This window comes from Trypanosoma cruzi, genomic scaffold, assembly GCF_000209065.1.
Source record: "Trypanosoma cruzi strain CL Brener 1047053516415 genomic scaffold, whole genome shotgun sequence".
Lineage (NCBI taxonomy): Eukaryota > Euglenozoa > Kinetoplastea > Trypanosomatida > Trypanosomatidae > Trypanosoma > Trypanosoma cruzi.
In genome coordinates, this window is record NW_001849443.1 from 75652 (window position 1) to 97656 (window position 22005).

The 22005-nt window shown below is 48.9% G+C and overlaps 11 protein-coding genes across 11 annotated transcripts, besides 24 other annotated features; all 11 read left to right on the forward strand.

Annotated features, from left to right (window-relative positions):
- Window positions 1-107: part of a sequence feature (T-rich) that runs on past the window's edge.
- Window positions 1-7541: part of a sequence feature (heterozygous, non-Esmeraldo-like haplotype) that runs on past the window's edge.
- On the forward strand, window positions 221-1411 carry Tc00.1047053506297.120 (hypothetical protein, conserved; the record flags this gene model as incomplete). The annotated part of the gene is made up of 1 exon (XM_815103.1): window positions 221-1411. One exon carries the CDS (start codon window positions 221-223, stop codon window positions 1409-1411), a length of 1191 nt encoding a protein of 396 aa, XP_820196.1.
- Window positions 1569-1613: a sequence feature (GA-rich).
- Window positions 1748-1777: a sequence feature (AT_rich).
- Window positions 1796-3193, forward strand: Tc00.1047053506297.130 (hypothetical protein, conserved; the record flags this gene model as incomplete). The annotated part of the gene is made up of 1 exon (XM_815104.1): window positions 1796-3193. One exon carries the CDS (start codon window positions 1796-1798, stop codon window positions 3191-3193), a length of 1398 nt encoding a protein of 465 aa, XP_820197.1.
- Window positions 3200-3235: a sequence feature (T-rich).
- Window positions 3293-3313: a microsatellite.
- Window positions 3313-3338: a microsatellite.
- Window positions 3360-3433: a sequence feature (T-rich).
- Window positions 3522-3555: a microsatellite.
- Window positions 3692-3778: a microsatellite.
- On the forward strand, window positions 3805-4674 carry Tc00.1047053506297.140 (hypothetical protein, conserved; the record flags this gene model as incomplete). Its single annotated transcript, XM_815105.1, has 1 exon — window positions 3805-4674. One exon carries the CDS (start codon window positions 3805-3807, stop codon window positions 4672-4674), a length of 870 nt encoding a protein of 289 aa, XP_820198.1.
- Window positions 4798-4823: a microsatellite.
- Tc00.1047053506297.150 (40S ribosomal protein S5, putative) lies at window positions 4850-5422 on the forward strand (the record flags this gene model as incomplete). Its single annotated transcript, XM_815106.1, has 1 exon — window positions 4850-5422. The coding sequence occupies one exon, from the start codon at window positions 4850-4852 to the stop codon at window positions 5420-5422; it is 573 nt and encodes a 190-aa protein (XP_820199.1).
- On the forward strand, window positions 5639-6211 carry Tc00.1047053506297.160 (40S ribosomal protein S5, putative; the record flags this gene model as incomplete). The annotated part of the gene is made up of 1 exon (XM_815107.1): window positions 5639-6211. The coding sequence occupies one exon, from the start codon at window positions 5639-5641 to the stop codon at window positions 6209-6211; it is 573 nt and encodes a 190-aa protein (XP_820200.1).
- Window positions 6470-7213, forward strand: Tc00.1047053506297.170 (hypothetical protein, conserved; the record flags this gene model as incomplete). The annotated part of the gene is made up of 1 exon (XM_815108.1): window positions 6470-7213. The coding sequence occupies one exon, from the start codon at window positions 6470-6472 to the stop codon at window positions 7211-7213; it is 744 nt and encodes a 247-aa protein (XP_820201.1).
- Window positions 7265-7286: a microsatellite.
- On the forward strand, window positions 7535-10252 carry Tc00.1047053506297.180 (beta-adaptin 1, putative; the record flags this gene model as incomplete). Its single annotated transcript, XM_815109.1, has 1 exon — window positions 7535-10252. One exon carries the CDS (start codon window positions 7535-7537, stop codon window positions 10250-10252), a length of 2718 nt encoding a protein of 905 aa, XP_820202.1.
- Window positions 7542-7647: a sequence feature (areas merged during assembly that could not be assigned to a particular haplotype. This can correspond to areas where the two haplotypes were merged or to regions with more than two copies in the genome that were merged during assembly.).
- Window positions 7648-17074: a sequence feature (heterozygous, non-Esmeraldo-like haplotype).
- Window positions 10590-10614: a sequence feature (AT_rich).
- On the forward strand, window positions 10632-13373 carry Tc00.1047053506297.190 (pyruvate phosphate dikinase, putative; the record flags this gene model as incomplete). The annotated part of the gene is made up of 1 exon (XM_815110.1): window positions 10632-13373. The coding sequence occupies one exon, from the start codon at window positions 10632-10634 to the stop codon at window positions 13371-13373; it is 2742 nt and encodes a 913-aa protein (XP_820203.1).
- Window positions 14097-14130: a microsatellite.
- Window positions 14292-14381: a microsatellite.
- Window positions 14484-14512: a microsatellite.
- Tc00.1047053506297.200 (inositol-1,4,5-trisphosphate (IP3) 5-phosphatase, putative) lies at window positions 14650-16380 on the forward strand (the record flags this gene model as incomplete). Its single annotated transcript, XM_815111.1, has 1 exon — window positions 14650-16380. The coding sequence occupies one exon, from the start codon at window positions 14650-14652 to the stop codon at window positions 16378-16380; it is 1731 nt and encodes a 576-aa protein (XP_820204.1).
- Window positions 16687-16706: a microsatellite.
- Tc00.1047053506297.210 (hypothetical protein, conserved) lies at window positions 16946-19528 on the forward strand (the record flags this gene model as incomplete). Its single annotated transcript, XM_815112.1, has 1 exon — window positions 16946-19528. The coding sequence occupies one exon, from the start codon at window positions 16946-16948 to the stop codon at window positions 19526-19528; it is 2583 nt and encodes an 860-aa protein (XP_820205.1).
- Window positions 17075-17225: a sequence feature (areas merged during assembly that could not be assigned to a particular haplotype. This can correspond to areas where the two haplotypes were merged or to regions with more than two copies in the genome that were merged during assembly.).
- Window positions 17226-22005: part of a sequence feature (heterozygous, non-Esmeraldo-like haplotype) that runs on past the window's edge.
- On the forward strand, window positions 20562-21368 carry Tc00.1047053506297.220 (hypothetical protein, conserved; the record flags this gene model as incomplete). Its single annotated transcript, XM_815113.1, has 1 exon — window positions 20562-21368. One exon carries the CDS (start codon window positions 20562-20564, stop codon window positions 21366-21368), a length of 807 nt encoding a protein of 268 aa, XP_820206.1.
- Window positions 21493-21519: a microsatellite.
- Window positions 21755-21775: a sequence feature (AT_rich).
- Window positions 21828-21880: a sequence feature (AT_rich).

Consider the following 22005-nt stretch of genomic DNA (forward strand, 5'->3'; position numbering starts at 1 on the left):
TCTCCCTTTTTTTTTTTTAGTGTCTCTTGTCTTTTTTTCTTTTTTTTTTGTTTTGTGATTTTTTATTCTTGCTTTTTTACTTTCTTGTTTTTTTTGTTTTTTTTTTTGCTTCCAATCAAGAAGGGGAACAGGGATCCATTTTTTTTCCTTTTCCGAGGGACCCTTTATATACATATATAAAGGAGGGGAAACAATTCCTTGACTGTTTTTTACTGGGCTTATGGCATCTCTTTCAGAGGAGATTCAGAGATTGTCCGAGCTTTTTGCCAGCGGTGCCCTTTCCAAGGAAGAGTTTAAGGCAGCCAAGGAGGTCACAATCAAGAGCTACACACCGCTTGCAGCAACAGCTCCCCTGTTAGGCGAGGTGGGAAGAAGCAGGGAGGAAGCTGAGGTTCATACTCCATTTCCAAATGTCAACATTAGCGAATTTGGTGAAGATGCCGCGGGTCAACCCCAACGGGAAAAGGCATACACTGTTCTTGAAACGATTCTGCGTAATCTTCTTCAGTTTCCTGGAGAAGAGAAATACAGACGTCTACGTCTTAGCAATCCAGTCTTGCATTCTCAGTTGTTTTCAGTTCCTGGTGCCATGGGGTTTCTGCAGTCCATTGGATTTGCGAGGTGTGCGTCTGATGATGGGGATGGCGACGAGTGGTTGCGGCTTCCGGGGATGCCCTGTCGACCTTTTTTGGAGGAGGGATTGAGGGCAATCCATTTCCTACGGACGCGCAGTCGAGAAGTCGTGGCACGCAACCAGGATTTTCTGCGGTTGCGCCGTACTTTGAGCTTGGAGGTGCGACGTGAACGCTGCGAAAAGGCAAAGGCTGTGGGGGAACTGCGCTCATACATTGTGAGCGAATTTTGCTCGGACGACGCCGGTGATGGGCTTTATTCGTCCCAAATAAACCTGGACAAACTGGAAACCATTCTGACAAACGTGCTTCGCTGCCCGTCGGAGGCCAAGTACCGGAGGCTGCGGCTGGGCAACCCGGCGGTATACGCGGCAGTTTTGCAACAGCGCGGGGGAATGGAGGTGCTTGCCGAATGCGCAGGGGGCGAAATGGTGGAGGAGGCGGGGGAAGCGTTTCTTCTGCTTCGTGAGGGCACAGTAACAGAGGGAAAGCTTCGATGCGCTCTTCAGGCTGTACACGCAGCGCGTTTGGCGGTCCGGGAAGTCCAGGAGAAGACAGAACAGCGGGTTCGCGAGGAGGCTCGAGCGGCGGTACGAAGCCAGGCGCGGCTGGAAAGAGAAATGGAGCTCCGCCGGCATTGTCCGCAACACAACTCCGAGGGGGCAGAATTGTGCGAGGGAATCCAACGAGTGGGGGGGCGCCGCGTTCCGGTTGCGGAGGCGCTGCGGTTTCTCATGGGAAAGGGACGAGCCGAGGAGGAGGAGGAGGAAGAAGACTGAGATTGGAGTGCTGCTGTTTTATTGTTGATAATAAGCCTGCATTTTGATTGCCTTGTCGCTGCTGGGTTTATTCTGTCCATCTTTTTTTTTTTTTTTTTTTCGTATTTGTCTTTGGCCGTTTCTTTGGCGCTGTCGAGTGAGCGCGAGCACCGCTGTGGAAGGAGGCAAAGAAGATGAAGAAGAAGAATAAAAAAAGAAAAGGTGCAAGGAAGGACGCCGCAAAACCTTGTCTTTTCTTTTGGCTCTCTTTTCTGTCCGCCTGCCAAAACCCCTGCATAGGGAAGGTGCTTTTGTTCTACGCATATTTATTTCTGCAGTAAATTTATGTGCCATTTCTTTTTTTATTTTTTATTTTTTATTATTTTTGTGCCGAAGTTATGAGTGATGATGCAGGGGAATGATTCAGCCAAATCATTTCTTGAAAAGCTTAAATACGGTGGGTCCAATACCGCATTTATTGATAATTCCGCACCACCGGATGCGGATGGAATTATTGTGCGCCGGCTTGAAAGACAATATGCGAGTGAGCCATTGTCGGTGTTGGGGATAAAAATTAGTGATGATGGGGAGGTTTTGTCGACAGAAAGTGGCTCTCCAGCCGCAAAAGCCAACATATTGCCCCACTACATGATTATTTATGTGAATAATCAGTTTGTTGGCTGTCGCGCTGATTTTGAGGATATTGCGGCTCAACACCTTACATTAATAATTAAGCTTCAGACAACCAGCGCCATGTCTGAGTTGATGGCAAAAATTTTGGATGATGAAGAAAAGGCAGAGACTGAAAACGGAAAGCCAAGCACAGACATCAATGAACTTCTCCGTACGACCCCGAGATATGGTTTCCTGTCGGCGGAGCATCCAATGTTTCTTAGGTGGAACCACCGGATTCAAACACAAAGGGAGGCGAGACAACTTCTTCGTCAGGCCACACGAGAGGCAGAGGAACAGTTAGCGAAAGAGGCCTTTGAAAAAATACGACGGGAGTTGGAGGCAGAGGAGGCGAAACAACGTGAATCGCAACAAGTGGCACAACCCGCTGTGAATCCAGTTCCGGTTCCCGCACCGAAGCCGACGGAGGAATTTCTTTTAAAACACGTTCAGGATGAAAGTTCGTTTGGTCGGGTGGAGGAATTCACTGAGAAGATGGATGAGGTCCAGGAAGAAGCCTCAGCTGAGGAGTTGTTGAAGCTCATTGGGGCTCAACCGAATGAAGAAAAGGCGCCTGTAAATATAGTTCCTGAAAACGATGGTGAGGTGCGCTTTTTCATCATTCCAACGGAGGAATATAAACTTTCCAATGGAATGATTGCAACGATCAGTGTAAAGAAGAGGAGCGGTCCTTTCCCTAAACCACCCCCGGGGAAACCTCCAAAGGGACTTCGAGGGCTCGCAGTTAATAAACCAAACGGTGCTGTAACTTCAATGAAAAGATTTGAAAGTGATGTGGTTTGCTCTTTTTGTTATTTGCGTGGTCATAACGTAGATGAATGTGCAGAGAAAAAAGAACAAGAAAGAAGGCTCGCATTTGTTCCTAAAGAACGTCAAATATGTCGTGATTATTTGAGGGGTCGATGTTTGCGATCCGATTGCATGATGCGACACGTTTCAAAGCATAGTCAAGGGCGAATTTCCCCACCTCGAAAAAGAGACCGTGAAAGGCGCCATAGAAGCCGAAGCAGACATCACCGTGGAGGAAGCCGAAGACGGCATCACGATGGCCGGCGCAGAGGTCATAGAAGTCGTGGTGTCTCTACTGAGCGTCACCGTCGTCGAAGGTGATGGACGTTCTTTTTTTATATTGTTTTCTTTTTTTCTTTTTTTCCCACCCCCTATGGATAGAAATAAGCTTTGGTTTATATTAATATATACATATATATGTCTCTCTCTCTCTCTCTCTCTGTGTGTGTGTGTGTGTGTGTGTGTGCTGTCGACATGGACGTTGGAATTTTCTTTCCACTTTTTTTTATTTTTAGTTTTCTCAATTTATCAAATTTACTTTTTTTTTCTTTTTTCTTTTCTCCTGTCTATCCCTTTCCAAGTGTTAGATGATGATGCATCCCTATGGAGCGACAATGGTTGTATTCATCGATAAGGTGGTCTGAAATATTCTCTCTCTTTCTCTCTCTCTCTCTCTCTCTTTCGTTTTTTTTTTTCAAACTTTTGGCCGATATGGAACGATCATGTGCAAACGTGCCATTTCGACCACGGCTTTTAAAGTTTTGCGATGTGGACACGTAAATCGCAAGACACTTCCTCTGCAATGGAACTGTGAGGAGATTTCTTCGTTCTGTTCACTTTTTTTTTCTTCTTTTGTTTGTTTGCCACTTTGTGCATTATTTATTTTTTATTTTTTGTCCATTTGTTGTTAAAAGGGGTCATTTCGCTCGGATATGCGTGGTGGCTTTAGAAGGGGGCGGTTTGACAGGCTTCCACAGCCAGGGGCGGTGAACAGCTATTCCGAGGCAATTTATCCACCTCGTGTGTACCATTACTACACCCAACAATCTGGCGTTGCCGCTTCTTCTTCGGCGGGAGTCATCGTGCCAAGCATTGACGATGGAGTTGGTGAAACACGTGGACGAGAGGCAATTCCACAGGGCGTTGGCCCAGTGATGGATAAAAAGTCTCCGCCATTACTCCGTGACTTTGTTGGTTGCTTTATTGATGGCAATCAACATGTGGCCAATTCTCGTGCCTTTGCCATTTTGGATTCGGGGAAAGAACCTCTCAATGTGCTTCATTATCCAACATTGCTTGGAGTTAACAGAAAAGATGAGGACGCAGGGGCTCCCATAGCGGATAAAAATGCAGCACATGTTTCGACCGCTGGAGATCACGAAATACGTCGCTGGGAGGATTCATTGGGGCTTCCAGCTGAACTCAGAATATATGGACTGGCAAAGTCTACTGGCGACATGTCAACTGCCGCGGTGGATCGTCTTCGCATTCGTCCTTCCAAACGAAAACGCATCGTGAAGCCGATACGACGAGGAACGAAGGTGGTTGTTCTTCCTCCTGCTTGCACCGAAGACGCTCAGGAGATTAAAAAAGTAAGACGAATTGTAGGCGAAGAGGGAGAAACTGAAGGTGGGAATAGGGCGCAACCAAGGCGCGAGAACGACGACCGGAACGAGGAGGGAAGTGGTGGTTTTGACAGAGAGGATGATGAGGCATCATTGTCCTATAATATCGATGACGATGACGACGGCGGTGATTTGGATGGACCCGAGGGAAGCGGTGGTGAGGAAGACTTTTTTTGATTTCACAGTCTGCCGTTAACGGCCGATAATTTTGAAATCAAGTGACTTTTTTTTTTTATTATTTTCTACGGGGTATGTCGCCTTTATTTGTTTATTTATTTAACGAAACAAGAATCATGATTATTTTTTCTTTTTTTTTTTCTTTTTTTGGACGCCATTACATTAGATATCTGCCATGAGCGCAAAGGCCCCGAAGCTTTTCAACAAGTGGTCCTACGAGAACCTCCAGACGACGGAGATTGCTCTCAGCGACCACATTTCGAAGACGGCAACGTATGTGCCCCACTCCGCTGGCCGCTGGCAAAAGAAGCGATTTCGCAAGGCACGCATCCCTATTGTGGAGCGCCTGACGAATGGCCTGATGTTCAAGGGCCGCGGCAATGGCAAGAAGCTTCAGGCTGTGCGTCTTGTGAAGCACACGCTCGAGATCATTCACCTGCTGACTGACCAGAACCCCTTGCAGGTGGTGATTGACGCCGTGTCCAAGGGTGCGCCGCGTGAGGACTCGACTCGTGTGGGATCGGGTGGTGTGGTGCGTCGCCAGGCCGTCGATGTTTCGCCAATGCGTCGCGTGAACGAGGCGATCTACCTAATGTGCAAGGGTGCCCGCGAGGCTGCTTTCCGCAACCTCAAGACACTGCCTGAGTGTCTTGCCGATGAGATTGTGAACGCGTCGAAGGGCAGCTCCAACTCTTATGCCATCAAGAAGAAGGATGAGGTGGAGCGTGTTGCCAAGGCCAATCGGTAAAGAATAGGGCGGAATCAATGCAATGAACCTTTGGTGTTTTTTCTTTTTCTTTATTTGCACTTTTTATTTTACCGCTTGTCTTTTCATTTTGCTGTGTGTGCTGTCTACTGACAATATTCTCCGTGGAAGATGTCATTTTGTTATGGTGTGATGTTGGTTGACGCGTCGCTGTCTTTTACTTTTTCTTGAGTTGGGGCTAGGAAAAAGAGATAAGTGATGAGCGCAAAGGCCCCGAAGCTTTTCAACAAGTGGTCCTACGAGAACCTCCAGACGACGGAGATTGCTCTCAGCGACCACATTTCGAAGACGGCAACGTATGTGCCCCACTCCGCTGGCCGCTGGCAAAAGAAGCGATTTCGCAAGGCACGCATCCCTATTGTGGAGCGCCTGACGAATGGCCTGATGTTCAAGGGCCGCGGCAATGGCAAGAAGCTTCAGGCTGTGCGTCTTGTGAAGCACACGCTCGAGATCATTCACCTGCTGACTGACCAGAACCCCTTGCAGGTGGTGATTGACGCCGTGTCCAAGGGTGCGCCGCGTGAGGACTCGACTCGTGTGGGATCGGGTGGTGTGGTGCGTCGCCAGGCCGTCGATGTTTCGCCAATGCGTCGCGTGAACGAGGCGATCTACCTAATGTGCAAGGGTGCCCGCGAGGCTGCTTTCCGCAACCTCAAGACACTGCCTGAGTGTCTTGCCGATGAGATTGTGAACGCGTCGAAGGGCAGCTCCAACTCTTATGCCATCAAGAAGAAGGATGAGGTGGAGCGTGTTGCCAAGGCCAATCGGTAAAGAATAGGGCGGTTTGTCAATTCACTGTCGTCTTTCTTCCTGTCTCCAATCGTTTTTTTTTTTTTAATTTACACTTTTTTTTTGTTTAGCTTTATGTACCTCCACACAGGCATAAGTGTGAGGGCGAAGCGCCTGCTGAAGGACACAGAGGTCATTTCTTTCTGTTGTTTTTGTCTTTTCCCCCCCTCTTTATGAATAGTTGTGGTGCTTTGTTGCAAGGTGGAGTGTGGGTTTTGGGGGTTTCTGTGCTTGTACGGGATGGGTTTTGGTAATGCACAGGATATTTTTGCCCAGTCTTTACAAGAAGAGCGTCTTGCAAAACTTTGTGATGACAACGCGTTTGTAAATGTGACGGAGGTTTTTAAGCGGCAACGTCGTGATGGGGCTCTCGTGAACGCTGTGGATATAGAGGTGAACTTTCTGGAACCGAGCGCTGATTTTTCTTCCGCGCCACCAAGGGTTCACCTCAGCCGTTGTCTGATGGAACAGCATCGTGCTTACACCAGGGCGCTGGAGGAGGATCGGCGCGATCACAAGAAGGAAGATGGCGCGTCTGCAGCTGAGCCCTCTTCTTCTTCTTCCTCATCAGAGGATGGCGACACGGACATGACCACAAATCGTGTCAAGCGGCCCCGTGACTTTGAAAGTCGTTCTCGGGGGAGGAAAAAGCAGGCACGAGAAGAGCTGCATGATGGAGGCGTTCATGTCAACAAAATATCTGTCAATGTGGTGCAAACTGTTAGCGACGTGGGGCGAGAGCGTCGGAATCTTGGCGGCTGGTTGCAGTCACGGCGATCCATCCCTTTGGAGTTGACCGTGCCAGGGCCGAGCTACATGGCAATGGCAGCGCCACCACCTTTACACCTTGGTGGGTATCATCTTTGTTCGGTATGTCTTCTTCCTGCGAGCTACAAGTGTGTGCGCTGTCGTGGAGCGTTGTTTTGCTCAATCAAGTGCCACGTGACGCACGATGCAACACGTTGCATGAAATTCATTGTCTGAAAGGGCTAAAAAACAACAACAACGCGGATTGTGGGATTTGACGAGGTGAAGATATATATATATATATATATATTGCCTTTAGGGTGAGGATTGCTGGTGGCAAACTTTGCCCGCTGTTTTCCCTTTCCCAAGAAGGAGTTGTGGGGGTTTGACACCTTTTTTCCCCTTACACGCACTTTTTTTTGACTTTTTATTCCACCATTGGGCAGTTTGGCTACACATTTTGACTGGCTTCTCAGCTTGCTACCTGTCAAATCGGTTTTTTTTCTTTGTGCCATTGTGCTTTTACAGGAGCGCCCGGTAAAGAGAAAAGAAAAAAGGATGCTCAGCGTTAACCAACTGAGCGGCTCTGCTTTGTTTAGTCGTGCGTTTGACTCGACGATAGTTCGTGAGGACCTTCTGAGCCAAAATACACCGCGTCAGCTCTCTGCGCTACAGCAGGTAGTCGCCTTTATGACTATAGGAAGAGACATGTCCGGGCACTTTAGTGACATCGCTCCTCTATGTTCATCTACAAATCTTGCTATTAAACGTCTTGTATACTTGTATCTCATGCACAACAGTCATGCCCAGCCGCAAAAGGCAGTATTGCAGGCCGGGGTCTTTGTGAAGGATACAGTTAATGACTCGCCACTTATTCGTGGGGCGGCGTTGCGTACGATGACGTCTCTCTTGGTTCCCGTTATGGTGGATTTTATCACCGCCCCTCTTCAACGCTGCTTAGAGGACAGTGATCCGTACGTCCGCCGCATCGCCGCCTTTGGTACTCTTAAACTATTTTACATTGCCCCAAACGTTTGCGAAGAGCTTGGACTTTTGGAGAAGCTGAAGAACCAGCTCCATGATGAAAATGCGTGCGTGGTAGCATCAGCCGTGGCAGCCATTTTGGAACTTCGTCAGCGGCATGCTCCGATTTCTCTTGAGGAGGCTATTGTAGAAAACGTTTCTCGTGTGCTTGAAGCTGCCAGTGATGCCCCGGGTTGGTACCAGCATTATCTTATTGAGGGAGTTGCAGTTGCCTTTAAGAACAATTCACTCATGTTGGATATGGAGAGGGCTGAAAAGATTATTGATGGTGTAATGCCTTTTCTTTCTTCTTTTAATGTTGCTACCGTTATGTCAGCAGTCAAGGCTATGACGTCATTTCTGCTACAAGCATCTGCTCTCTTTACACTGTCTGCCCATGGAAATGATGGTTCCAATAAAGTTGAGAAGGCGTCTCAACTGCGGGACAGGTACGGTCCCAAGTTGGTTGGAGCATGCGTGTCTTTGTTATATGAATGTTCTCTTGAGGTGCGATATGCGGCGTTTCGCAACATCCGTTTGCTTTTGAAGACTGGGCTGGTTTTTTTTTTTAAGCGTCATTTAGGTCCCTTCTTTGTCAAGTATGATGACCCGATTTACATCAAACTGGAAAAGTCTGAGCTGCTCCTTGAGCTCGCCGATATTGAAGTAGGGGAGATAATTCTCTCTGAGTTTGCGGCCTATGCCACCGACGCGGATGAGGAGTTGGTTCGAAAGGCAGTGCGTCTTATTGGGTTTCTCGCGGCGAAGTTAGAACCCCTGGCGGAACAGTGTGTCGAAAGGCTTTTGGGTCTCATTGATACCGGCATGAGTCACGTTATGCAGGAAGCGGCAGTTGTGGTGCAGACCATTTTGCGACGTTATCCTAACCGTTTTCTCCGTGTTGTCAGAAAACTTTGTGAAATCTTGGACGAGCTGCGGAGCCCCGAGTCCAAAGCCGCCGTCGTGTGGGTGCTTGGCGACCACGCCGAACACGTGGAAAATGCGGGGGACATACTGGAGATGTGTGCAGAGTCTTTTTCCACCCAGCCGGAGATTGTGCAGTTTGCACTTCTCACTGCCGCTATGAAAATTTATCTTTCTAGCGAATGCAAAGACATGGGGCGTAGCACGAATTTCCTTCAACGCGTGCTTTCCATGGCGACGCAGTCGCCGCGGCCAGATGTACGTGATCGCGCTTTCATGTATTGGCGCCTTGTTACGAGCGACACTGAGGCGGCAAAAAAACTTGTTTTCACCTTCTCGAAGGGTCTATCATTTACCATGGCAGATACACTGGAGAAACGCCGACTGCAGAGCTTTTTGACGGACGTTGGAAGTCTTACGGCGGTGCTGCATCGCCCACTGCATCTCATATACAGCAACGAGACGGGTCTGAACGAAAATGACGAGGAAGAGGAAGATGCGGGGGATCATTTTGGGGAGAAATTCATTCGACGTGTAGTTTGTGATGATGAGATGGCAGGTACAATGGCTAATAACCTTGTTAGCAAGGGGCCCAATATTCGAGACAAAGAATCCATGCATGTGGCCTTGCCAGCAGACGAGGGCAACGGGCTGGAGGTGCGTATGTGTTGGTCGCAGCTCGGCAACAAGCTGCTGCTAAACTGCCACTTCTCTCTTGTTTCCGGGGAAGGATACACACGACATGCCGTTGTACGTGCGCTTCAAATCAATAGGAACATACATGCACTTGGTTTGGCGCAAGAATGCCCTGTTGTGGAGCTTGAGGTAGGGGAGAAGGAACCAGAAACACTACAACTGATGACAGGTACCAACAATGAGAAATCACCAATGCGTGATCTGCTCGTCGCAGTCAACGTCGATCCAATCGGTACCCGTTATTTTCTTGCACCTACAGTTCCGCCCGCCATGCTGCTACTTCCTGCTGCAAGCATCGACTATGGTTTTTTTGCCCATCAATTTCAGCAGCTTCATGCACCGTCGTGGACGATGCCCACGACGCTCACACCAACGCGAACGGATCAAACGCGTTACACTGCAAATGCCCTTCGACTCCACGGCTTAAATCTTGTCTACACGAGCAAACTACACGGGTCAGGCATTCTGCGGCTCTTCATTTCAGCGGAAACCATTGCTGCGCAAAAACTCTTTATGGAGGCCGCAATCCAAGATGACCTTGTGGTATATCTTGGCGTACGGTGCAAAGACCCGCAGGTGCCACCTGTTTTTGGCGCATACACGTTAAGCGTGCTTTCAGTAGCAGAAAATTAATTAGCACCGGCTAACCCCTTGAAGCACACAAAAACACCGAAAAAGACAAATATTGATGTAAAACTAGGTGTCTGCGTACGGTTAGACAGCCTTGTGGTGGGGAACACTGGAAACGGTAGCAAAAAAAGCTACCCAAAAGTGCAAAAAACCAACAAGAACAACAACAACAAAAAGGCATTAATTTCTGCTTCAATAAGAGTAATCATACTGTAGGGTGACACCAAGCAGAAAATACACTCCTTAAATTGACTCTAATCCTTTCTCTTCCTGCTTGTTTATTTTGACCAAAGAAGCTTTCAACATTCGAAAAAAAAAATTATCTTTTCTAAAATTCAGCATTATTAAAAAAAATAAAAAATAAAGGAAAAAAAAAGGCATTATGGAATCCAAAAAGTTTGTTTACTACTTTGGCGGCCAGAAGGCTGACGGCAATCGCGACATGAAGGAGCTCCTTGGTGGCAAGGGTGCAAACCTTGCCGAAATGGTGAACCTTGGCATCCCCGTTCCGCCCGGCTTTACGATCACAACGGAGGTGTGCGGCATATACCAGAGAACCAAGGGCTTGCCACAGGAGGTGGTGGAGCAGGTGAAGGCAAACGTACGCCGCGTCGAGGCGGATATGGGCACAAATTTTGGCGACGTTGAGAATCCGCTGCTCTTTTCTGTGCGCTCCGGCGCTGCCGCTTCGATGCCAGGAATGATGGACACCGTTTTGAACCTTGGTATGAACAAGGCGACGGCTGAGGCGTGGATCCGTCGTGCACCCCACCTTGAGCGCTTTGTTTACGACTCGTACCGCCGTTTCATCACAATGTACGCCGATATCGTGATGCAGGTTGGCCGTGAGGACTTTGAGGAGGCTATTGGCCACATGAAGGAGAAGCGCGGCACAAAGTTTGACACGGACCTGACAGCGAAGGACCTGAAGGAACTCACAGAGGAATACTTGGTACTATTTCAGCGCAAAACTGGATTTCCATTTCCAGAGGATCCGATGACGCAACTCTTCGCCGCCATTAATGCCGTGTTCCGCAGCTGGGGCAACCCGCGTGCTGTGGTGTACCGCCGCCTGAACAACATCACTGGACTGCTTGGCACCGCTGTGAACGTGCAGGCGATGGTGTTTGGAAACATCAATGACCGCTCGGCCACCGGTGTTGCCTTTTCGCGAAGCCCCAGCACTGGCGAGAATTTCTTCTTTGGCGAGTACCTTGTGAATGCGCAGGGCGAGGACGTGGTTGCTGGCATTCGCACGCCACAGCAGATTGGTCAGAGCCTCTCACTCCGATGGGCAAAGAGCCATGGCGTGAGTGAGGAGGAGCGCCGCCACCGCTATCCGTCGATGGAGGAGACGATGCCGGAGAACTATCGGCTTCTGTGCGAGATTCGCGCGAAACTGGAGAATCACTATCGCGATATGCAGGACATTGAGTTCACCGTGCAAGATGGCCGCCTATGGATGCTGCAATGCCGCAACGGCAAACGCACGATTCATGCGGCGGTGCGTGTCGCCATTGATATGGTGCGTGAGGGTCTCATCACGAAGGAGGAGGCTGTGCTGCGCATTGACCCTTTGCAGGTGGACCACCTGATGCACCCGAACATTGAGCCTGGCGCGGCAAAGAGCAACAAACCGATTGGCAAGGGTCTCGCAGCGAGCCCTGGTGCTGCTGTGGGCCAGATCGTGTTTGACGCGGATTCTGCAAAGGAGTGGAGCGCGCGCGGCAAGAAAGTAATCATGGTGCGCCTTGAGACCTCACCGGAGGACCTCGCAGGAATGGATGCGGCGCGCGGCATCCTGACTGCACGTGGTGGCATGACGTCCCACGCAGCTGTGGTGGCCCGCGGCATGGGCAAGTGCTGCGTCTCTGGCTGCGGCGATCTGGTGATCAAGGGCAAGCAGTTTACGTTGAGCGGCCGTGTGTTCCGCGAGGGTGATTATATCACGCTTGATGGTTCTAAGGGTCTCATTTATGCCGGTCAATTGAAACTGCAGTCACCGGACCTGAAGGGCGACTTTGAGACGATTTTGGAGTGGTGTCGTGAGGTGAAGCGCCTGGGCGTGCGCGCCAACGCGGACACACCGAATGATGCGGCTAAGGCTCGCAGCTTTGGCGCGGAGGGTGTTGGTCTCTGCCGCACTGAACACATGTTTTTTGAGGGCAGCCGCATTGACGCTATCCGGGAAATGATTCTTGCTGACACACTGGAGGGTCGCAAGGCTGCTATTCAAAAGCTGCTGCCCGTGCAGCGCGGCGACTTTTTGGGCATTTTCAGGACAATGAAAGGCTTGCCGGTGACAATCCGTCTGCTGGACCCCCCGCTGCACGAGTTTGTACCTCACGAGGATGCGGCGCAGGCGGAGCTTGCAAAAAAGATGAATGTTTCTGCGGAGAAGATCCGCAACCGTGTGAAGTCGCTGCATGAGATGAACCCCATGCTCGGCCATCGCGGCTGCCGCCTGGGCATCACGTACCCCGAAGTCTACAACATGCAGGTGCAGGCTATAATGGAAGCTGCGGTTGCGGTGAGCAAGGAGGGTTGCAAGGTCGTTCCGGAGATCATGATTCCGCTGGTTGGCAAGAAAGAGGAGCTGACTTTCACGAAGCAGCAGGCGGTGAAGACGGCTGAGGAGACCCTTGCGGCTGCGGGCCAACGCGTGGACTACATTGTGGGCACAATGATTGAGGTGCCACGTGCTGCTATCACGGCTGATCAGATTGCAGAGGAAGCAGACTTCTTTTCGTTCGGTACCAACGATCTGACACAGATGGGCTGCGGCTTTTCGCGCGACGACGCCGGCTCCTTCCTGCGCCATTACTGCAGTTTGGGCATCTACAGCAAGGATCCATTCGAGTCGATTGACCAGGAAGGCGTTGGTGAGCTTGTGCGTATCGCCGTCCAGAAGGGCCGTCGTGTGAAGCCGATGCTGAAGATGGGTATCTGCGGGGAGCACGGTGGTGACCCAACGACGATTGGATTCTGTCACAAGGTCGGCCTGAACTATGTCTCGTGCTCCCCGTTTCGTGTGCCGGTCGCCACTGTGGCCGCTGCTCACGCCGCACTGAAGGAAAAAAGACAAATGGAACAAAAATACAAGGCGATCGCCGCCAAGCTGTAGAAGGATTTTGAGGCATTACGGTGCGATGTACGCATATATATGTATATATGCATTTTTTTTTTAACAACGCGTTTTACAATATTTACTGCGAGAGTTTTAATGAGCAGAGGGGGAGAGCAGACATGAGGGAGGGTCGGGTAAATATTTTTGTTTTCTTGTTTACATTTGTCCTGTGCACCTGTGTATGTGCGTGCACTGGCATTTGGTGGGGTTGGAGGTTCTTCGGGAGCTATGAAGGTAATTGGACAAAGAAAATAAGAGGGGGAAACAGGGAATCAGATGTTGTGTCGAAGAAGAACAGGGAGCATTATTGTGCGTTTGCCTTTTTTTCCTGGCAATTGCTCGTGAGGGTATTTCTGTCTTTCCTTTGACGGGGGATCGTAGGAGATAACTGTGAAAGTGGATTGAATTGTGTGCTCATTTATTGGATGTGCCTTTGTGGCACGGATGAATCCACGAAATTGGCTTCCAACTGACGTTCATATGGGCGTTTGTTCCACAATGGGTGCGTCTTTTTTGAGTCATCTTCATTTTTTAATTACTTTTTTTATAGTGGCTAATTGTTACAATTTTCTTTTTTTTTGGTAGCGTATTTTTTCTGCGCGTTTATTTCCGGGGTTTTTGTGGCGAAGCCTTTGCATTTGTTTCAATTTGCTTTTTGTGCAACGATTTTGACTATCCGAATTTTTTTAATTTTATTTGCAGAATCCTTAGTTTTATTACTTTCTTCTTTCTTTTCTTTTTTTTTTTTTTTTTTAGGAGTTGGTGGATGCAAGACGGCGGGTGAATGAGGTGCAAGGAGGCATGAGGTGGTAAATAAAACAGTGTGGGGTGGTGGGGTCAATAAGAACAGAGGATGAGAGCAGGAAAACGATTTCAAACATAAGGCGAGTGTGTGTGGGCTTTGTATTTACGATTTTTTTTTTTTTGATATTATTAGCATTATAAGCATCGTCAATAATAATAATAATAACATTGGTTATTATAATTATTTTTATTATTTGTATTGGAGATGTGGGAGGTGAATGGTTGGGGAGGCAAGACTGCTCTGCCGGATTTCTTTGGAAAGGGTCCCACGGAGCATATAATTGTGTTTTGTATATATATATATTTTCTTTTTTTCCTTTTTTTTTTTTTTTGCTGCCTTTTGGAATAAAGGGAATTGGCGTGTTGAGGCACCTGGCTGCAGGCATTACTGTTAGTTTGACGATTGAGACCGAGCTTGAGTGGGTGCACCCGAGGCTTTTTTTATTTAAAGAGCAGCAGGGTCTCTGTGATGCGCAGTTTATTGGATGGCATTACTTCCGCACTGCGGATTCCACAGCAGCAGCAGCAACAGCAAAATGAACAATCGTCTCAGGGTCCTGTGGGTGGTACGGGCGTTACCGTCGCTCCGTCATATCATCAGGGAGGCTCCACTGGTGCAAGCGCAGCGGGTTCTCTTCCGGGATCTTCGTTATACGGTGGCAGTAACATCTCTTGTTCGTTTGCGGCGGAGAAGTTACCCGATTTGCCCTTCACGATGCTTCTGTTGACGCAGAACATTGGGTGTATTTGTTCCAGATGTGATGGTGGGAATGGAGAAGAGGTTGCTGGCGGTGGTCCAGAGACGGCAACCACAAAGGGAATATCCGACGCTGTGCGGACGCGTGTAGCGGATTTTTTGTTGGAGCTTCGCCTTTTGATTCATGAGGCGAGTAGTCGTGAATTTGTCTTACACCTTCGAAAGGAGAAGTTGAATGCGGAGGGCGGCGCATCGTCAGCGGCGGATGCCGGCGGTCCCAGCAGCGAGGTGCCGCCGCTGCTTGACGTTATTGTTGTGCACTTTCAGGAGGTTGGTGGGAAGGGGCTAAATACCGCGTTTAATGCCTTTTTTGCGGAGGCTCTGAAGACTTTGCTGCCGGAGGCGGCGTGGTCGTCGGGTCTTCTCATGGAGACGAACAGCGACATGCAGCGATTTACGGCTTTGGGGTCGATTGTGTTCTTGTCGTCTCGCATGTGCCCGATCAGTAGTATTCTTTCGTTCCGACACCGCACGTTTGTTGCTGTTGCCGATGATCCTGCGACGTACGGCAGCTCACCGACATTCCTCTTTCACGGTGGAAAATTCTCAGGTGCGGGATCGGGTCGCAAGGGATTTCTGCTGACTTCACTGCGCTTTGGCACGGTGGTGGTAAATTACCTCAACGTCCATTTATATCATGACAGCCGAAACACCGATGCGGCAATGGCAAGCCCAAGTCTGTACTCGGTGCAACGTCAGGAGGCGCTTTTGGAGGCGATGGCAGAATGTATGGTTTTTATTTCGCCAGAGGATCCGCTGTTTATTTTTGGAGACTTTAATGCCCGTCTGGACACTCACAACTTGCTGAAGCACCTTAAGGAGACTCAACAGATAGACGTCAAAATATTGGTAAAAGAAGTACAGGCACCGGATAGATTTTGGGAACTTTTTACGGAACCGCAAAACGCGGGAATGATAAAGAAGTTTGATTTGGAGCTGCAGCGTTTGATGGATGTGGTGGCACAACAGAGCGGTGTGGAGCTGGCAGAGTTCGCCATTCGTTTTCCTCCAACGTTCCCACGTATTCCTGAGAGGGAATTCGCGAAAAGCAATCAGAAGCAACAAATTGAGATGTCGGGTGTTAATGTAGAGGCGAGTGAATATGGAGTCAAGGACGATGATCCAAAGTTAGGGAACGAGAGGAGAAAAAAAGCGGCGGGAAAAGAGAAGGGCACTGGTGAGGCAAAGCCATCACTTGTGCTTCCCCGTATTACAGCGATACCCACGCGTGGATACACCCGTCAGCGCATTCCTGCCTGGTGCGATCGTGTCGTTTGGAACCCTGCCGGGCTGGAACTCATGACGGGACAGCGCTCTTTGTCCCCCTCCGTTTCATCTGCTCTTGGCAAGAGTGATGGCGCCACGGATTCTTCACCTCGGTACGCCTATCGTTCTTTTGTACTTGCTCACACGGACCATGATTGTGTGGCATTGTTGTTTTGAGCAGTTTTTTCACACGGTGCGTCGTTGCCATTTTTTAAGAGAAGCGAATGGCGGCACGGCGTGGGTGGCACTTCGAAAGCATCGGGGACTGAGAAGAGAATTATATTTTTTTGTTGGCCCATCGGCTCCTCCGGGAATAAAGACGCGGCGTCAACTCAGCCTGCGGATGTGTTTCCTCTTCTCTCTGATGAGGCGCATTAATTTATCTGCAAACACACGGACGCAGACGCGCAAACTTCACAAAGCTTTAATTTTCTTTAATTGTCTCTTTTACGCGTTTTTCATTGTAGCGCGGTGCAGTACTCGTTTTTTTTTTTTTTTTTTTTGTACTGCTGCCCGTCAGTTTGCTGCGTTTTCAATTCTCTTTTGGCTCCTTTAAGGCGCGCAGCAAAGCACAGAATAATAGAGTAGATACTTAGACACATACACACAGACACATACACAAGAACGAGGAACAAACGAGAACAGCAGTGTTCTTTACGAGATTTTTTGTTTTTGTTTTGACTCACTTTTATTTTTGCACGTTTTTTTTTTTTTGGCGGCCGCCGTGGGAGTGCAGCGAGGGATGCACGCGAGCGGGAGGGATGGTTCCCGTAACCACCCAAGCCAAAGCTTTGCGGGCGTGCCAGATGGCTGTGCTGAGGGTAACGATTACCGGGCCCACGTCATGCATGGCGATCGATCACCCCTGGAGGTGATGGGTCAGTTGCCCCGAGAGCCTTTGCGAGTGGATGCGACCAATTATTCCGCATTATCTCGCACCGGGTGGCGTCCCTTTGGCCTTCCAATCACTTCTAGCATCGAATATGACGCAGCAGCATCTCGTGGAACCTCGCATGGACTTAGTGTGAGGCGGGTGTCGGAATCACATGCAGCCCTCGTTAACAACCTTACCAAACGCAATTCCAGCTCGTTGCTGACGTCCAACATGCAGAATTTGACAGACAGGGGAATGCTCTGGAGTGATCTTTTTGCTTTTGGCGACGATGCTCAGGTGGAACACCAGAAGCACGTTACCAACGTTAATATCGAGGAGATATGTCTTTGGACTGCGCCTGTTTCCGCCGGGCGCTGCGTTCTGCCCGGGGCGGAAGTGGGAATTGTACCAACACGGCCAAAAAAATTCACAAGGGCAGCGACGTTATCAGATTTTCAGCGTGAGCCTGCTACGGTGAGTACGACGCAAGGGGCGGATAATAATGCCGCAACGACGAATTTTGACGACTCAAATAGGGGAAGTGTATCGTGTATGAGGGACGTTTTAAACGACGCTGCCTCTGTGATGTCGTCTTTTTCTTCTGAGAACAGTTTGTTGACACAACGAGTGGCCACACCTTTTTCCGCCAATATTTCACAAAGGCTTGATATTGCACGACGCCGAAAACGCGGTGTTTTTGCTCTTTTTGGCACTATAGAGCGGGGTTACTTTGAGTCCTTTAGTCGCATGTTTAGGCGAAATCAGCTAGTATTAGAGGTGTTTCTTGAGAGTGTGCTAAAGTCCAATCAGGACCTTTACCCGAAGGAAATTGACTTCCTGGATTTCCTTCGACAGGGGCAAAGGACTCCCGATGAGCAGTTTTTTATGGATCCGCTCATCTCGTGGCCCCTACACTTGTTGTATGAAGTTTCCTGCTTCTACGTCTCGGCGAAGCTGCATGGCTACCATGACACCTTTGAAACCATCCGCCAGCAAGGTGGCCTGTTTGCTAGCGGCAAGGGTATTTTTGCGGCACTGGCAGTTGCCATGTCACCAACAGAGGAAGAGCTGGTCCATCATGCTTCTCGAATGTATCGTGCAACCTTTTTTGTTGGGTTGGTGTACAGTAAAATGGAGAAGCGACTTCAAACGCATCTTGAAAATAGCCCACAACGCAGCTTTGCGCTGCTTCTTGTCAACATTTCAACCATATCGTTGCAGCTGCTTCTTGACGAGGTAAATAAAGTAAGTTTTGGGTCAGGGAATTGTGATGGCTGTTGTGGCCGTAATAAATGTTGTGTTATTCCCATGTCAAAATTGGAGATGACGCGCATTATCAGCTCTCATTCAGCCATTGTATGTGGTCATCCTTTAGATTTGGAACGATTGAGTACTGTCCTTGTTTGCTACGCTGAATCCACGGGGGTGAGGGTTCACATGGAGTATCTTTTGACTACAGTACCGGAGAATAGTACCTTCTACAACCAATGGCAACACCTAGAGCTGCTGCAGATGTGGAAGGATAATGGTGTGGAGTTGGAAGACTCCGAACTTCAACTGACTCTGTACTCTCCCGTAGATGGGCAGCCGTGGAAGAACTCCTCTAAATGCACTCTTGCTGATTGCATTGCGTCGACGACGACATGCTCTTCGCAGGACTTAACGTATTCGCTTCAGCACATGCGTGGTGGTGACGTATTACTTGACTTCTCAGGTGCTACTCCGTGCATGAGTCAACTCATTGCCTGGACGCGGCGGAATATTACAGTATTGTCTGAGCCTGCTGATTGTGTGAGCACAAATGTGTTCCCGTCTCCGCGTAGAAGTCCCGAGGATGGCATCATCCGAGAGACTCTTGCAAGGTGCGCACGAATTAACACGGTTCTGCAGAACATGAAGTGGGAAGGAAAACCTTACAGAGCTTGTGTTTTGGACTTGACCACGAGTTTTGTTGATCTAGGTCTGTTGATAAGCTCGGAGGAGTTTTTAAAGACTTATTCAGGCGTCTCCTATTTGAAGGGCTCCACAACGGTGAGGAAGCTTTCCGGCGTTTCCACCACACGATATCATCAACATGAGCTCTCGGCAGATGTTCGATCGAACTCTGGTAAAGACATGGCAATGAACTCGCACAACGATGATTTATTTTGTGCGGCTGGTGGTCACAGCGCATCGGCTGCGACTGGGACTATTCGCCACGTTATCCAGCCCAACGAAAAATTGCCATTTGTCGTGGACATTTATCAGGACTCGCCCGTGGTCCGATACTACGAAATGCAGTCTAAAGGATTCTTAACGAGAGGCGCAGTGGAATTTACACAAAGATTGTCGCTTTGCACGGGAATTGCGTTTCCTCCTCACACGCTGCTGATGTGCCCCACAGTGTTGGCTCTTATGGAGCTGTGGGACACGTATGGCTTTTTAAGGCACAAGATAAGTGACGATGAGTAGCGGTTGGGACTTCTTCAGTTCTTCTTTTTTTTTTTTTTTCGTGCGCGGTTTTGAATTGTGTGGCCCAACATCTCCCTGTTACAGAAAGATTTCTCTGTGTGCAAGAAGGAATCAAGTGAATGGAGGATTTTTTCTTTGGAGCGGAGTGGGGATTTGCAGCTCTGCTCTTCTCCACACTGTCTTCTCAACCGTCTTTGTCCGTATTTAAAATTTATGTAGCGAACCCGTCCCTGCCACCAGGTTGCCCGTTGCACACCTTTTTCTTTTGTTGTTGTTTTCCTCTCATTTTCTCAAATAAATTTGATGGCCCGCGTTGCGGTGACACGTGCCCCCCAGCCCTCATGGCGTTACGGCTGTGTCCCTGCAAGACGCAGCTGGTCGAATGCCGTCAGCCCTGCGCGAACAACAATGGCCCCGTGAGTGAAACGTTGCTGGCCCCTGGCTCCCCCGACAATACGGGGCAATTGACCCTGGCACCACGAAGACGACATCGGCTGGCATAAAATAAAGAGGGGTTTACACAATTATTGGCTAGTAAATGTGACGACTGCCATTCCGTATTTTTACTTGTTTGTTGGTGTTTCTCGTGTACTTTTTCTGTGTATCGTCTGTCTCTTGTGTCATCTTTTTCATCATTAACTTCTTATGCGCGCGTTTTTTGTTTTTTACGTATTTGGTGTATGTTTACTTGCATCCGGGGCGGTGGAATGGAATGAGGATTTTTCTCCGGAAGTTCAATATTAATAATAACACTAAAGTTAATACTATTAATAAAGCAGGATCGTGCGGGCGGATCCTTCTTAGGCAAACTGAGACGTTTTGAGACACCCCGGAGCCAAAAATAAGATGACGATTGAGATGCATTGCAGGAGTGTTTGTTCTATCTATAACCCATTTTTTTTTTGTGTGTGTCTTCTTTTCTTCTTTCCCCCCCCCTTTTTTTTTTACGCTTTGCTGCTAGCGGTTATATTTGACGTGTGGAAGTGGTTTTTAGAGGAATTTTTTTTTGTCGGTGGTTTATTTTTCCTTGTCCATGTCGAAGCAGCTTTTTATCATTTCTGCAGGGGCCTCGGCGGCACTACTGCAGGCTGCCACCGCTATCGTCGACAAGGCCACCGCTGGGAAGCTTAGCACAACAATGACCTCGATGGCGGAGAAAAATGCAGTGGTGGTTGGGCCTGAGACGCCCGTTGGTGTGCACACGTCAGTAACTGCCGCACCTGCCTCGCCGGACCCAGCGTACGCGGGCGTCAAGACCGTGCTTGTGCGGGCCGTGCTCCCTCGTGCTTCCCCTGAAAAGGTACAACTGCGTGATGCCCTTGATGTCTTCTTTGCTGCAGGTATCAATATGGATGCTGAGGTGAAGGCTGCCACGGAGTCTTTTAAGAAGAGTGCGGAGGTGGCTGTGGCAAATGCAAAGGCGATTGGTGTGAATCGTGTCACTCTTGTACTGAAACAGGCAACAAAGTACAACAACGTCAATGAGCTTTTCAGAAAAGTCTCGACAGAGACAATTGAAGCTGCAGGGATGACAACTGAAATACAAAGCACATCGGTCGCGACCAACCACCTTATTATGTTCCCTGAGTCACTTGGCGTTGTCCTCCTGAATGACGTAACGTCAACGGAAAAGATTGAATTGGCCTACGCCGGGGTTCTGGGAGGTGCCAGCCGCACGTATCATACAGTTAGCGGTAACAAGATTTCTGCAGGTCACAGCTTCAAGTCCGTGGCTCTGGCGGTGGCGCAGGAACTTCGAGCACTTGGAATGGGAAGTGAAGCCACTAAGGTGGAGGCTGCAGCCGCAAAGAATCCCAGAGCTGTTCTTTCCTCCTTGTAAAGGTGACAAAAACAACGACAAATTTATGGCCAACAGTGTGTAGTGGGTTGTTAATTTACGCTTGAATGACTACTTTCTTTAGCGGCTGTGTCGTGAGGAAGGATGTATGAAGGCCGGGGAGGAAAAAACAAAACAAAACAAAAAAACAAAAAGAACGAAGGAAAGGAAGCGTAAAACAGTGGATATCATGGGGGCTTCGTGTGGGTTGCGTTGTTCTTCTGTAGGGGAGGGGTGAAATAGGAAGAGAGAGGTAGCGTGATGAGAGAGAAAGGGGGCTGTGCGCGTGTGTGCGTGTTTTTTTCTTTTTTGAGATTACGCACAAATTTAATTTATGACCCGATTTGTCTCAACGAATTGTTGGTTGCCTTTTCACTCGCTTTACTTAGAATTATATAATAAAAAAATATGAGGGAAATGGAGTGAGGGAAGGGGAAAGAGGTGAGCGGAATAAACTGTGGCTTTTTTTAAATTTTCTTTTTTCTTTCTTTTACTATTATTTATTATTATATTAACACATATGTACTTGAAGGGCGTCAAAGCGAGTGTGAAAGGGAATAAATAGGAGGTTCCAGTAGAAGTTTTACTCAAGCTTGGGTTCACTTGGAGTGGTTTTGTTTCTTGGCATCTGGCTGTGTGT